The 13,936-nt window shown below is 41.2% G+C and overlaps 1 protein-coding gene across 1 annotated transcript in view; it reads left to right on the top strand.

Moving 5' to 3' along the window:
• Nucleotides 1–268: 268 nt before the first annotated feature.
• The window catches only part of HS3ST6 (heparan sulfate-glucosamine 3-sulfotransferase 6), a 52,956-nt gene continuing 39,288 nt past the window's right edge, over nucleotides 269–13,936 (top strand). The window contains exon 1 of the mRNA XM_075181473.1: nucleotides 269–1,273. Within this exon, the coding sequence (XP_075037574.1) occupies nucleotides 642–1,273 (632 nt within the window). The 5' untranslated portion in view covers nucleotides 269–641. The remainder of the gene's footprint in view (nucleotides 1,274–13,936) is intronic.

The raw sequence follows: 13,936 nt of genomic DNA, 5'->3' as shown, positions 1-13,936 counted from the left end.
CCTATAAAGATAGGTCAGATCAGCCTGTAATCCCGTAGCAGTTATGAGTATGAGTTATGGGCTCCTATATCTGCAGGTGAATAGTCACATCCAGCGCAGTGCTGTCCCTGATGGTGGGAGACTGGAGCAGTTCGGTGCAGCTGTACCCTGCATCTTGTAGGAGGGGCTGTCAGATCTCCGGCACTGGATCCCTGCCTCTGCCTCTGACACTCCCCCCCCCCCCCCCCCTGATGTAGCACAAACCACGTTTCATTCCAGACATGAAAATACTAGTAGTGTGAGCCCATGTGTGGGGCAGGATTGCTGCTCTGCTGTCACAAGGGGGATCCTCTTGTATTTCCTCCCTGTCATTGTCAGCCACTTGTGTGAACTCACCTGGATCTTACAGAACACAATAATGTAGGCTGCTCACTAGACAGCTTGCTGACAGCTTGGATTATCCTGGTGCGCTCCTTCTCCAAATGATGCCGATTTATTGTACTGCGTTTTTATGGGACTTTAAAAGACAGTTTATAGCCTGAAAAGCAGATTCCTGCCTAGGATTAGACCACAGTAAAGTGCTGCCATAGAAGACATTTGGTTCTGTGGGCACAACACCGTGCCATGTCTGCCCTCTGCATATCTGGTCTTCAGTCCCACACATGGGATGTGGCATCCTAAAGCCTCGGATCGTTTCTGGGCACCTGGGGGCACTGAGGGCTCAGCCCAAAGTCTCCCTCCTGCTGACTATGATCTTCCTCTTCACTTTCTTCTTCTACTGCCTCAGCGGCTCCTGCTGTGACTCCCAGTTGAGCTTTGGATCTTTGCGCGTAGCGCAGCCAGTTACGCCCGTGCGCTCTGGTTCCATGGAGACTTTGGAGAGCGGTGCTGGGGAATTGCTGCGCTCTGGCTTTGCGCAAGAGAACTCCCTGCGCCCTGGTTCTGTACAGAGAGACAGCTTGCGCTCTGGTACTGCAAGATCCATTCATATGGATACCGAGGACGCAGCGCATTCTGCCACAGTGGAGTCACTGGGATCTGTCATCTCAGGCACCCCGGGGAAGTTAAACAGAACCTCTCCCTCCACTAACTCAGAGCAGATATTACCCCACGCTATGTCTTACCACCACAGCTTTGGAAGTAAGAAATTTCCCCAAGCAATAATCGTGGGGGTAAAGAAGGGAGGAACCCGAGCTCTGCTGGAATTCCTTAGGATTCATCCAGACGTCCGAGCGCTGGGGGCTGAACCCCACTTTTTTGACAGGTGCTATGAGAAGGGCATGGAGTGGTACAGGTAAGAATCCTGACAGTCTGAAAAAAATGCACAGTAGCTGACCTACAAACACTACCAGTGATTTCTATCAATTCCTAATATGTTTTATTTATGTTCTTCATTATTTATACAAAAATTCAATATATGTAAAACTCATAACACAGCCAAAAAAGGTTCATGATCTTATAAATATGATTAAAATAATTTTCAATGCAAGACCCCAGGAAAACTGTCTGCTTTACATCTCTCAGTGAGAAACAATATATCCTTAGAAATGAATGATTTTATTTTACTTTCATAATTATATAAATAAATACCAGGAAGGAATCTTACTGTTTATTCCCAGAATCGGAGTTCCCTGAAAGTGTACACAGGGCCTGATTTTGAGTAGCAAAGAAAAGGAACAAATTTGCACCTTGGCAAAACCATGTTGCATTAGAGGAGGAGGTAAATGTAAAATGTAGGGACAGATTTATAGTTGGGGTAAGGTATGTCATAGATCGACTTTAATTTCTGTGTAAACATAAAGCTATCAATAGTGAGGCAGATGTCTCGGGTAGTACATTTCCAAATGTATTTATTTATTTTTTTGCTGCAAAAGTCTAACTTTTTTCTGCTTCATTGGCAGGTTTAATAATAATATCAGCGAAAATATCTGGGGGTATATGTATTAAGCTGAGAGTTTTCCGGCGGGTTTGAAAAGTGGAGATGTTGCCTATAGCAACCAATCAGATTCTAGCTATCATTTTGTAGAATGTACTAAATAAATGATAACTAGAATCTGATTGGTTTTTCAAACCCACCGGAAAACTCTCAGCTTGATACATTTACCCCCTGTACTTAATAGTGTACAACATACTGATAACATGTTTATGTTGATGTGTATACAGTATGAGGGAGGCATAATGTCATTTAAAGCCTCAGACAGCATAGTGGCTAAACCAAAATTAGCCATAATGCAGAATATTAATTTAGGAGGAACTAGTGACATTACTAAAACATGAGGTACAAAAGTACCATATGCCTCAGTAATATGCCTAGTTTCCAGCAAATTGATAGGGTGGATACTGGTATAGCTAACACGTGAAGAACTGCACATGTTCCTCAAATCCAATTTTGGGGTTATTAAGGGTTTCTAGGCATGAGGTACTCTGTAAGACATATCTCTTTGTATCTGTCAATAACAACTTCAAACAGAGCAATACTCTGCTAATTCATTAGACAAACTCTATCTGCGCCCCTGACATTACTGCAGACCCTTTCATTCTGTTTTGTTATTGTCATATGTAAAAAATGTGTGTTCTAATTAACATTATGGTATTTATTCTGTGTGCTTGAGCAGTACAATTGCAACTCAGCTTAATACAACCCCATTCCCCCACCCAAAGAGTAACTTCACCCAATGTCTTTGGAGTCATTTTTGAAGTGTCTTTCTACAAATTAATTCTGGGATATCAGCTCTGCTGATTTCAGCATCAACATTATACTGCGGTAAAATACATCTGTTATCCAGAACTTGAAATGGGCAGCAGGCACGGCCATGCCTTCGTCTCCTAGTTGGATACACTTTGCTGCCACCTGGAAAAAAAAATGCCGCTTTAGAGTGGTGTCAGACAGGCGCTTTGGCCGCTAATAAAAATGCTGGTGTTTATAGCGCTCTAATCACGCTATGCTGAAACATTGACGTGGACGGGGGATTGCTCTTCCTCTGTCACACAGGCAGCGTAAGGAGACATTCACTACTATGTATCAGCACATAGTGATTTGAGCACTAGTATTCGGCAGAACTCTAGAGAGCAGTAGCCTTGGGGGATGATGTGGGGGCCCCAATGGCCCTGTAGCAGCCACAGTCTTTGCAACCACAGTAGTTCTGCCACTGGTTCAAAGTGCTCGGTCTGACATCACCCCATTGGCAAATCCAGGGGGGGTTCCTAGTGCCCGGAAACCCCCTCCAAGCCTGGGGAACTGTATAATTGAGGTGGCTGAACCCTGCTCCTGCTTAACACGGCTCTGCTTGAAAAGGGAGAGCTGTGTGCACCTAACAGTAGTGAACGCAGCATTGCCCATGTATATTATGGGAATAGAAAGAGTTGGAGAGCAGCCAAACACTGTCTAAAATTATAGCTACGCCCCCATGCATGCCGGTCACGCCCACTGGTGGCGTGGTGTGGAAACCCCCCTCTACAAATCCTGTGTTTGCCCCTGCACCCTATGAGTCAGTGTACAAAAACAGCCACAGACTGCGTGAAAATGAAGAGGAAAGGTGTACAATGTGTAGCTGCTTACCCTTAACTTCTGTATTGTATCACAGACCATTATTGACTGGCATGGAACATCTCATAAAAGCTTACACACCACAGATCAGTATATAGCGGTGTAGGGTATATGTCATCACAGAGCGGTATATACTTTATATAAGAAATGACAGATTGCCACACATTGTCTACCTTCCATAGGGAAAATGATTGTATATAGCCATACCTCAACAGACCTCTACAATTCCCTCTTGCCAAGAAATACTAAACTTGAGAAAGGGCAGATTCACTAGCACATTCGGCCTTTAGGTGGCGATGCGGAGCCTGTTCATTCATTAACTGTCGAATATTTGGACCCTGTGACTTGTAGTGTATTCTAGAGCTAGACCCATTTACCATTTGTATTAAGTACACTCGCTAAGTGTGATTGGAATGTGTATGTACCTGAGCATAATAAGCTGTGTATATATATATATATATATTGAGGAGTTTGTATGTTCTCCCCGTGTTTGCGTGGGTCGCCTCCAGGTGCTCCAGTTTCCTCCCACACTCCAGAAACATACTAGTAGGTTAATTGGCTGATATCAAAATTGACCCTAGTCTTCTGTCTGTCTGTGTGTGTTTTAGGGAATTTAGACTGTAATCTCCAATGGGGAAGGGACTGATGTGAATGAGTTCTCTGTACAGCGCTGCGGAATCAGTGGCGCTATATAAATAAAGGATGATGATGATTATATATATATATATATATATATATATATATATATATATATAATATACATAGATGCATCCCACTCGTAATACCTTACCAAGCTGCGACCAGTTCCTGCAGCTAGCTAACTACTTGCGCAAGCTAATTCTTGCCACACTTTTTCAGTCTTGTTTTGACATGTGTTCCGTCTGCGTTATGATCCGACTAGGGTAGTTTTTACGGGTAGACGCCCATAGTATCACGCCTACATAACTCCGTGTTCCACCCTTCCCCTTGTACTGAGACGCACACTGTCGAAAGTGTACACAGCGTCTGAAAATCAGACGGAACTGATGCTTACTGCGCATGTCAGTGGAAATGTGCAGGATGCGCCTGAAATGGACTTTGCGTCCGACTCTAAATGAGGCCATTAGTGGCAATTAACACAGTTCATTTTGTGCACTAACAGAAAAAAATGTGTTAACTGTTTACACAGAGAGCCCTATGAATGTTTCAGTGCCCCATTTATGGAGCAGAAGTGTGCCCTATGAAATATTTAGTTGTTCTATATAACACAGTTCTGTTCAAAAAAACGTGACCTCCGCCATCTCAGAGGTGACAGAGAATTTTGGTGCAAATAGGAGGGGAGGAAGCAGAGCAGTGCAACACGCCACAGGGTACTGGCATGTACCCTTGCTGATTTACACGGCTGATATAGCACCAGTCGTAAACGATCCATATGAAATGACTGCAGAGCAGCTGCACAGTGTGCATATTTCATATATCATTTGTGTCACATGTTTAAAGACAGATAAAAGTGAATAAGTGATATATGACATATATGACATATGAACTTATATTGCACTTTTAGAACTGGGCACATATGAAATGGCAACTTTGCATTTAGCGATACGCAGGCTATTTATTTCTATAACTACATAAAAACAGCAGCCATGCAGCATGCATGTCAACAGGGTAAAGGTCTATTTCAGAGTCTCTCCTCGTACTGATGTTGACCGTATCCTAGCTACGTTTTTAGGTTATCAGCACACAGATGCTTAGGGCTAGATTTACTAAACTGCGGGTTTCAAAAACTGGAGATGTTGTCTATAGCAACCAATCAGATTCTAGGTATCATTTATTTAGAACATTCTACAAATTGACAGCTAGAATCTGATTGGTTGCTATGGGCAACATCTCCACTTTTTCAAACCCGCAGTTTAGTAAATATACCCCTTAGTCTTACCCTAGTTTAGAGGCATTGGCCCTATGTAGTGTGCGCCGAGTCCAGTCTCTGTTTTAACTTCTCTTCGGCAGCTGTTATGCATTGAAAAGGAAAAGCTCACTCTTAAAGTGTTTGTAGAATCAAACGTTTCCCATAGTATTGTAATAATTAATAGCGTTTGATCTTCTGTGTGTGTTCTTGCCAAACAGCTTTATAAGTCTAAAAAAAACCCCCAAAAAACACTCTTCGAGAAATAACAGATATAACTGTGAATTGTCCAGGCTACGGCAGGAAGTTTTTATCCCGTACTTTTATTTGGTCATTGTACGATGTGAAAGCTGCGTTTGATTTCTCTAAACCGAGACGCAGGCTTGTCTTTGTTTCTTACTCTTCCATTGCCAAAAATGTGATAACAATACTGCATTTTATGGATATTTTAAGCTGGTGTTCATGGGTCTCAGCTGGCTGCAGTTTGAAGCTAGAAATTCAGAGAGTGCTTTGTGGATCATGGTTGTTGAGTGTGAGGTAGAGCCGTTCTCTGCCTGAATAATATTTTTTTATGCATAATATGCACAGGTAGCTCAAACAGGCATTTGCTCTCATTGTGTAGCTTGTACCAGTAGAATAAAGCTAATTGCTGATTGGATGCTGTGCTTCAGTACAAATTTTGCACCTGAATGCAATTTTAGTGAATGAGCCCTGTTTTCGGTGTGGGCTAGGACTGGTGTGACCATTAAGCGAACCTAGGCAATCGCCCAGGGCGCCATGTATTAGAGGGAACCTAAGGCACTGAATGACAGACCTAGGGGTAAATGTGTCATAGTGCAGGTTGTACAAGTCGCTGAGATGAAAGCTTAAATTTAAAGTGGCGCTGCCTTGTCGGCGAGATGACAGCTTAAATTTAAAACGGCGCTGCCTTGTAAAGGGAAACTTTGGAGCTGTGACGTAATGCCGCAAACGCAGCAGTTTATAGCAGGGGGCGGGGCCAAACGCTGCAATTCCCGGTGAATCGCGGCATTTTGGACCTAATTCTGCCCACTTCACAAAAAAGTGGGCAGATGCAGGAGATTGCCACACTCTCCCGGGAGTCCGTGAGACTCTCGCGAAATGCGGCAGACTCCCGGACATTCCTGGAGAGTTGGCAAGTATGAATTAGACCACAGAAATGCACTTCAAGTTTTACGTCTGAGGAACAAGGTTACTGCGAAGAGTGAACTTTTATAATAGAGAAAGATAAAAGACACATGACTCGTTTTGTAGGGTGATCACTGGAAACGTGACCATCATTTTCTTCTGGCTATTTTTTTGTCAGGATCGTACGAGTCTAGGACAACATACTAGCAAGACATAAATAAAGAACAGTCAGCAGTAAGTTAAAGCATTTGTAAGAAATTGAGGTACAGCCAAAACAAAGGCATTATATGGCTCTTTCTCTTCATTTACAAGCTGCAGGCTCCTGCATAGCGTGTGTGGGACATTATCTAGGTCTTCGTTGCATTAAAAAGTCTAAAAAATCTCAGACCCTATCAGTATAACATCTACTCGTTCTTCTACGACAGGCTGTATTTCTAAATTTGGGGCCTGGTTTTGTAAACTCGTCAGGTTTCGATTTATGAAACTGTCTTGTTTATACTTCTGCGTGTGATATTCTCCAATGACTTTAGTCACAGATGCCGCAGATAGAACAGGGATTTTGTCACAAATCTGAAAAGGGTATTAGTGATTTCTGTACACTTCTGTGCTACACTGAATTGCATCTTTGAAGGAGTATTTTTACCCACTAAGACCATATTGTTCACAGTGCTGTTCCATATTACAAACTGCAAGCAAATATTAAACATACAGTTTCTGTGGTTTAATCTGCTGAATGTAACATTTCGGTCATGGTTTCCTAGTGTTACTAGTTTGTCTAATAACCTAAACTAATTTAGGTTACATATTTTTATAGTTAGTAAGGTTTACAAAAGACACAGGTCCTTCAAGTTCAACCCTTCATACATTCTAAATGTGTGGATAAGAGGGGGAAACCAAACAAACATCCCAAAGCCCCCCCCCGCCCACCCCCACCCCACCCCCAAGTGTGATAGTTGTTAATTTTCCTGTACAGGGGAAAGAAATTATTTCTGACCCCAAAATCAGATAAATTTACAATCCAATCTTAGTTATTTTGTTAGTGAATTTGAAACCACTACTCATGTAGTAAAGAATTCCACAACATAACCACTCAACAGTAAAGAACCCTTCCTATGTTAACGGAGAATCTGTCATTCTTCCATTTGTAACCAACGACCCATTGTATTCTGTATGAAACTTGGTATGAAAAGATCACTAGATAAATATTTGCATTGTCCAGAGATATATTGCAGCACAGTGGCGTATTGGTTAGCACTTCTGCCTCACAGCACTGGGGTTATGAGTTCGATTCCCGACCATGACCTTATCTGTGTGGAGTTTGTATGTTCTCCCTGTGTTTGTGTGGGTTTCCTCTGGGTGCACCGGTTTCCTCCCACACTCCAAAAACATACAGGTAGGTTAATTGGCTGCTATCAAAATTGACTCTAGTCTGTCTGTGTGTCTATATTAGGGAATTTAGACTGTAAGCTCCAATGGGGCAGGGACTGATGTGAATGAGTTCTCTGTACAGAGCTGCGGAATTAGTGGCGCTATATAAATGATGATGATGATGATGATGAAGGCTTCATTTTCAAAATGATCTAACGTAGTCTTTCTAAGCTATCTTTAAAATTGAACTCTTTCCTTACATATTAATGATGTGTCCCACCCCTGAACCCTGTTTCCCATATTCAAGATGTGGTCTAACTGAATGACTCAGGCTGGGTACACACTACAGTGTTTTAGTCGATTATTGGGCCAATCACACGATAAACGACAGTTCGGCCCGATATCGCATTAGTGTGTACGCTCCAACAATGCGCGATTATCGTTCCAAAGTTAATTTTATCGTTTCATTTGATTTTTAAACTGGACTAAAAATCTCGTTCAACGATGGAACGATGTCGTTACAATCCTGCAGTGTGTGAGCACTCAGGACCGGCAGTGTCCATAGATCTCTATGGAGTGTGCAGAGTCACCATCTTTTCAGCTGATGGTTATGACAGATGAAGAGCACAGATCTGAAGGTAAATTGTGTAACATGTGTTTAGTGTGTACACAGGAATCTGCAAAATCGTTTAAGATGTCGCATCATGAGAAATTTTCTGTAGTGTGTACCCAGCCTTACTTAATGGTAATACTATGTTTAGATGACAAGCTTTTCATGCATTCCATGATTTTATATTTCTTTGCGGCTGCTGCGTTGAAATGTGTGTCATTTTCTATCTCAGTTTTCCCCCCTTGTATTCTTTTTATCATGCAAGTAAATTACACAGTTATGACAAAGGACTATTTGCAATAGCCTATATGTATGTACATTTTTTTATGCACAATGTTTAGTAATTCACATCAGTTCCTGCCCCAGTGGAGTTTACAAGGTTTTGGACTCTGGCACTCAGAGCACACAAACACGTGGAGAACATACAAACCTCACACACATAGGGCTGGATCAGAATTGCACCAATGTCTCTTGGTCTACAACACACATGACGACCATTAAAACGGCTTGTTTAGGGTCTTGTAAAATGAAGAACTCAGATGTTTTCATCACATACATCAGTGACCGTTTTTACATACCCTGCTTGTCAGATACATGCACTGGGCGAGAGAATGAACGGGCAGGATATACAGACTCGTTAAATAGAATGTTTGTTTGTGCTGACATATATTGCACAGTCTTACAATAGGTCTTTAGTGTGACACCATCGTTAGGTCAGGAATTGGAAGACCTCTGACCTATGCTCTGGGCAGTTGTTATTTTGGATACTGTTACCTATTAGGGCTAACAAGAGGGTCATAGCCTTTGTAATGTGAGAAATGGCAGCTCATAAATACTTACATGTCCTGACACTTAGAAGGTGCCAAGTTTATGAGGGGTCTTTATTCATTGTGTTCAATTACTGCAGTTCTAAAAGCCTCTTTAAAGACAGCCTGTCGGTATTGTCCACCTTAAAGTACCCGTCACACAGTGTAAGTGCCTCGTGCCTCCCTGATATCACTAGCCAGTAAATTGATAGGGCTGCATACTCATGGATATAAATTCATCACATAAAATGGCTAATTCTACTAAAGGTGACAGATTCACTTTAATGATCTCTTTTGGTGACTAAATTGATTCCAGAGAACAGAATTGAGCATTTTGTTAGCCAAAAAGTGCATTATTATCATGGGAATAAAACTGGGAAACTGGTACATTATTATGAGTTAGCAAGTCTGCTACACCATATAATACCTTGTATACCAGAATGTGGGAGATGTTTTGCTTGGCTTTGTTAAACATTAGGAACAAGATTTGAGTACCACTGACGGGAAGGACAGGCGCTGAGAGGACCATGTGTCAAAATCATCCAGAGGACCAAGAGACAGTGCATAAGGCTATGAGATTAATGCATTCGTTAAATGCCATTGCCAAAAGATTATGTTAAACCTCTTCATGGGTGCACATTTTCTGCCTCTCCCCCTCCCAAAAAAACCCAGAAAAGGCGTAAGTCCTATCCTCAACAGTGCAACTCTTAGAGCTATTGTAAATGGTACATAAGTGGATTAGTCTAAATGACAGACACAGCAATTATACCACTTGTGCTCAGGGTCGTTTGATGGGAGAACTTAAGGTCACTGTTGAATAACAAAGAACCATATACAAAGAAATCTACCAACTCCTGGGTGATTTTATAGACACATTGGTTTCACGCACTGGCTAATGACAATCTCTGTATATAAGAGGTCAGGGGGGACTAAATATGAAAAACTACACAGAACAGACACTAAATATGAAAAACTACTATTCAAACAGTAAAACATATTTCTGAGTACTGATGCACAGTAAACAGTGAAAAAAGGTGATGTAGCCCATATCAACCAATCAGATGCTAGCTGTTATTATTCTAGCACAGTTTAGAATATAAAAGCAAACATTTGATTGGTTGTTATGGGCCGTGCACTATTTTACACAGCTATCTTTGCACTAGTTTTCATAAATATTCCCCGGATGTTCTTATGCAAAACACCATTTACAGAAAATGATAAAAGAGAAGAAATATTAGAATGTAGAAATGAAGAGATAGGTTTACAGAGAAGAGCAATCTTACTAAGTTTCATTTCACATTTTCATTCCGAGCCACTGGCCAATACTTCTATTTTCATTGACTCACTGACTCATAATTTGGATTATACAAAGAGAATAATTTTAAAACGCATTCTGAAATTGCAAAAAGTCACTCATAGTAACGACGGTCATTTAAAGAAGTTGTGAATCTTTAGATAACCCCGTTAGCTCTTACAGAAGTTGCTTTTTGTGATTGTATACAACAGTTGAATACCATTTTAAATATCCCCACTCCTATAGAATAACAGCCTGTCTTGAACTCCAGGGGATAAATGTATCAAGCTGCAAGTTTCCGGCTAGTTTGAAAAGTGGAGATGTTGCCTATAGCAACCAATCAGATTCTAGTTATTTATTTAGTACACTCTAGAAGATGACGGCTGGAATCTGATTGGTTGCTATAGGCAACATCTCCATTCTAAACTCTCAGAACGTCCAAAGAAACTCGCCAGGTATTCCGCCCTCCAGTGTGCCACTTCTCGCCAACCTGTTCCTACTTACTGTACAGCGCTGCGTAATAAAGTGGCGCTATATTAACCAATAATAAATAAATAAAAAGAAAGGTAGACAGTGTCTTCTTCACGGTTATTCCAGTCGAGAAGTGTCGATTTACGGACAAAGAATCCCCATTAAACATGAAAGTTCTATGTAACATGAGTAGGTTTAAAACTTTTCTCTTTAAAGTGAGTATAATTTCTCAGCCTTCAATCTGTATTTTTCATCTGGTCTCCATTATCTTTTCAAATTTACTAATGCGTCTAAGAGGCTACTTTTTTTTTTTTCACTCTTAATCCTCAGAAGATTAGTGGCCCAGTGTAATGTTGTCTGTGTCATTATATACCAGAGAAATAAAGGGATTTCTGATGGTCTTAGTGTCAATCTGTCTATAAATGGAATTAGGCTCCTGATAAATACATAGCGTACCTCCGGCCTGCTTGTCAGGCTCGATATCTGCTCCTAGCCCTCTTGTCTGTCTCCGTACATGAGTGCTAGTGTCAGTTCAATACACCAGGCAAATACCCCCAGGACCACTAGTGACATGTTTAGGGTTGTTTGACATCGGTTGAAATCCGATCCATAAAGTTTAATAAGAGTTTACATTGCACATAATCCGCCAAGCACATTGACGTGTAGAAACCAGAATACATGTCGGTGGTTAAGTAGAATTTGTGGGAATGAGATATTTTAAATTAAAAATGCACTTGGAAAATAAACTTTTTCTTTTTGTGGCTTTCGAAACTTTGTACATGGAATAAAATTATGAAAATAATCCGTTGGCTGCTATGACATAAAGCGGGAAATTGTGAACTGAATAGACCAGAAAGGATTGCAAATAATATTCTAATATGCAGAGATGATGAATTCTGTGTGTATTTTGCCATATTGGACTGTTTATGCTCTTAATTTGTCATTGTGTTTTCTTCATCTTTTCCTTTTTGTTTGTTGCTTTTTCATGTATTAACTGGGTCACTTGTAAATAGCCTTGTAGACGCATTGGCTTGCTTGTATTTTCCCACTTATTTTCTAGTTGTATTTACCTGTGCCAAATTGTACTTAAAAAAAACAAAACAAAACAACCATTAACATTAATTATTTAATCAGTACAAGTTGTTGCAATCGAATCATAAGTGCTAGAAGAACTTAGGTGATGTTAGGTGGTTTCTACAAAGGAAAACAAATTTCGTTTCATAATATGTCATGAAGATTACTAAGTCATCAGACATTATATAAGGTATTTCTTTAGCTATAAACTTGAAAAATAGTGAGCCAGAAACACAATACTATCATCGTGATTTATATAGCGCCACTAATTCCGTAGCGCTGTACAGAGAACTCATTCACATCAGTCCCTGCCCCATTGGTGCTTACAGTCTAAATTTCCTAACATACACACACACAGACAGACAGACAGACAGACTAGAGTCAATTTTGCTAGCAGCCAATTAACCTACCAGTATGTTTTTGGAGTGTGGGAGGAAACCGGAGTACCCGGAGGAAACCCACGCAAACACAGGGAGAACATACAAACTCCTCACAGATAAGGCCATGGTCGGGAATTGAACTCATGACCCCAGTGCTGTGAGGCGGCAGTGCTAACCACTGAGCCACCGTGCTGCCCAATACTACGTATCTTCCAAATGTTCCGATTTAGGCGGGACAGTCCTGATTAGAGGGTTCTGGCCAGTCACCTGGTTGGGACATTTTTGACCCATTGGCCAGAAAGTTGGGTGTTATGACTCATTCACTTACTTATTCATATGCATGAGGATATCTTTTATTTTATAGCAATAGAACGTGGTCATTAATATATTTCAAGGAACGGATTAACGAACTAGCCCTGAGTATTTAGCTGGGTCTATAGAGATGGCTGTATGTGATGAAATATTTCCTCAGTGTCCGTTACTATAGCAGACAGGAGGAGGATAGATTTTCCGTTCATGGTGGCAACGGAGAGTACTCAAGTTTTCCATTTGGATGCTATATGAATCCTTGTCCCCATGCAAACAAATTGTATAAACCGGTGCCAGGGGTTGAGGACCCCTGTTGGATGGTCACCTAGCAACATAATTGAAGATTGGCGCCCAGAATCTTGTTTATATATTGGTGTAAAATCTTGTCCACGAGCTTGTTGCGAAAGGACACTTCCACCATATGTGTCACATGGACCCTGGGGAGATCAGGGGCAAACGCAGGATTTGTAGAGGGGGGTTTCCACACCACTCCGCCAGTGGGCGTGACCAGCATGCATGGGGGCGTGGCTTTAATTTTAGACAGTGTTTGGCTACTTTCCAACTCTTCCTATCCCCATAATATACATGGGCAATGCTGTGTGCACTACTGTTAGCTCTCCCTTTTCAAGCAGAGCTGGGTGAAGCAGGAGCAGGGTCCAGCCACCTCAATTATACAGTGCCCCAGGCTTGGAGGTGGTTTCCAGGCACTCGGAAACCCCCCCTCAGTTTGCCTATGGAGATACAACATCTGTTGATTAATAGTGCGCTGGTGGGGTAAAACCATTGCAGTTGCTGGACACTAACTAAAGAACTTTCTAGTTCTTACTAGTAAACCTATTTGAAAACTTCCCTTTGACTAGGTCGTTCGACATCTGTACCATAAAGTGGAATTTGTGTCAGGTTGAAAGATATTAAATTAAGAGTGTAGAGTAATATATAGGTTATATCAATATACAATAATAAAAAAAAAATAACGACTGCATATAGGAATGGACAGTTAAGGCTATGGAACACCATCTGCATTTCCAGTGCCAAAACACACAAAAGGACTATTGAATTTAATCAAT

This window comes from Mixophyes fleayi, chromosome 7, assembly GCF_038048845.1.
Source record: "Mixophyes fleayi isolate aMixFle1 chromosome 7, aMixFle1.hap1, whole genome shotgun sequence".
Lineage (NCBI taxonomy): Eukaryota > Metazoa > Chordata > Amphibia > Anura > Limnodynastidae > Mixophyes > Mixophyes fleayi.
The sequence above is the reverse complement of the archived record's forward strand: the minus strand, read 5'-3'. Positions and strand labels throughout refer to the sequence as shown.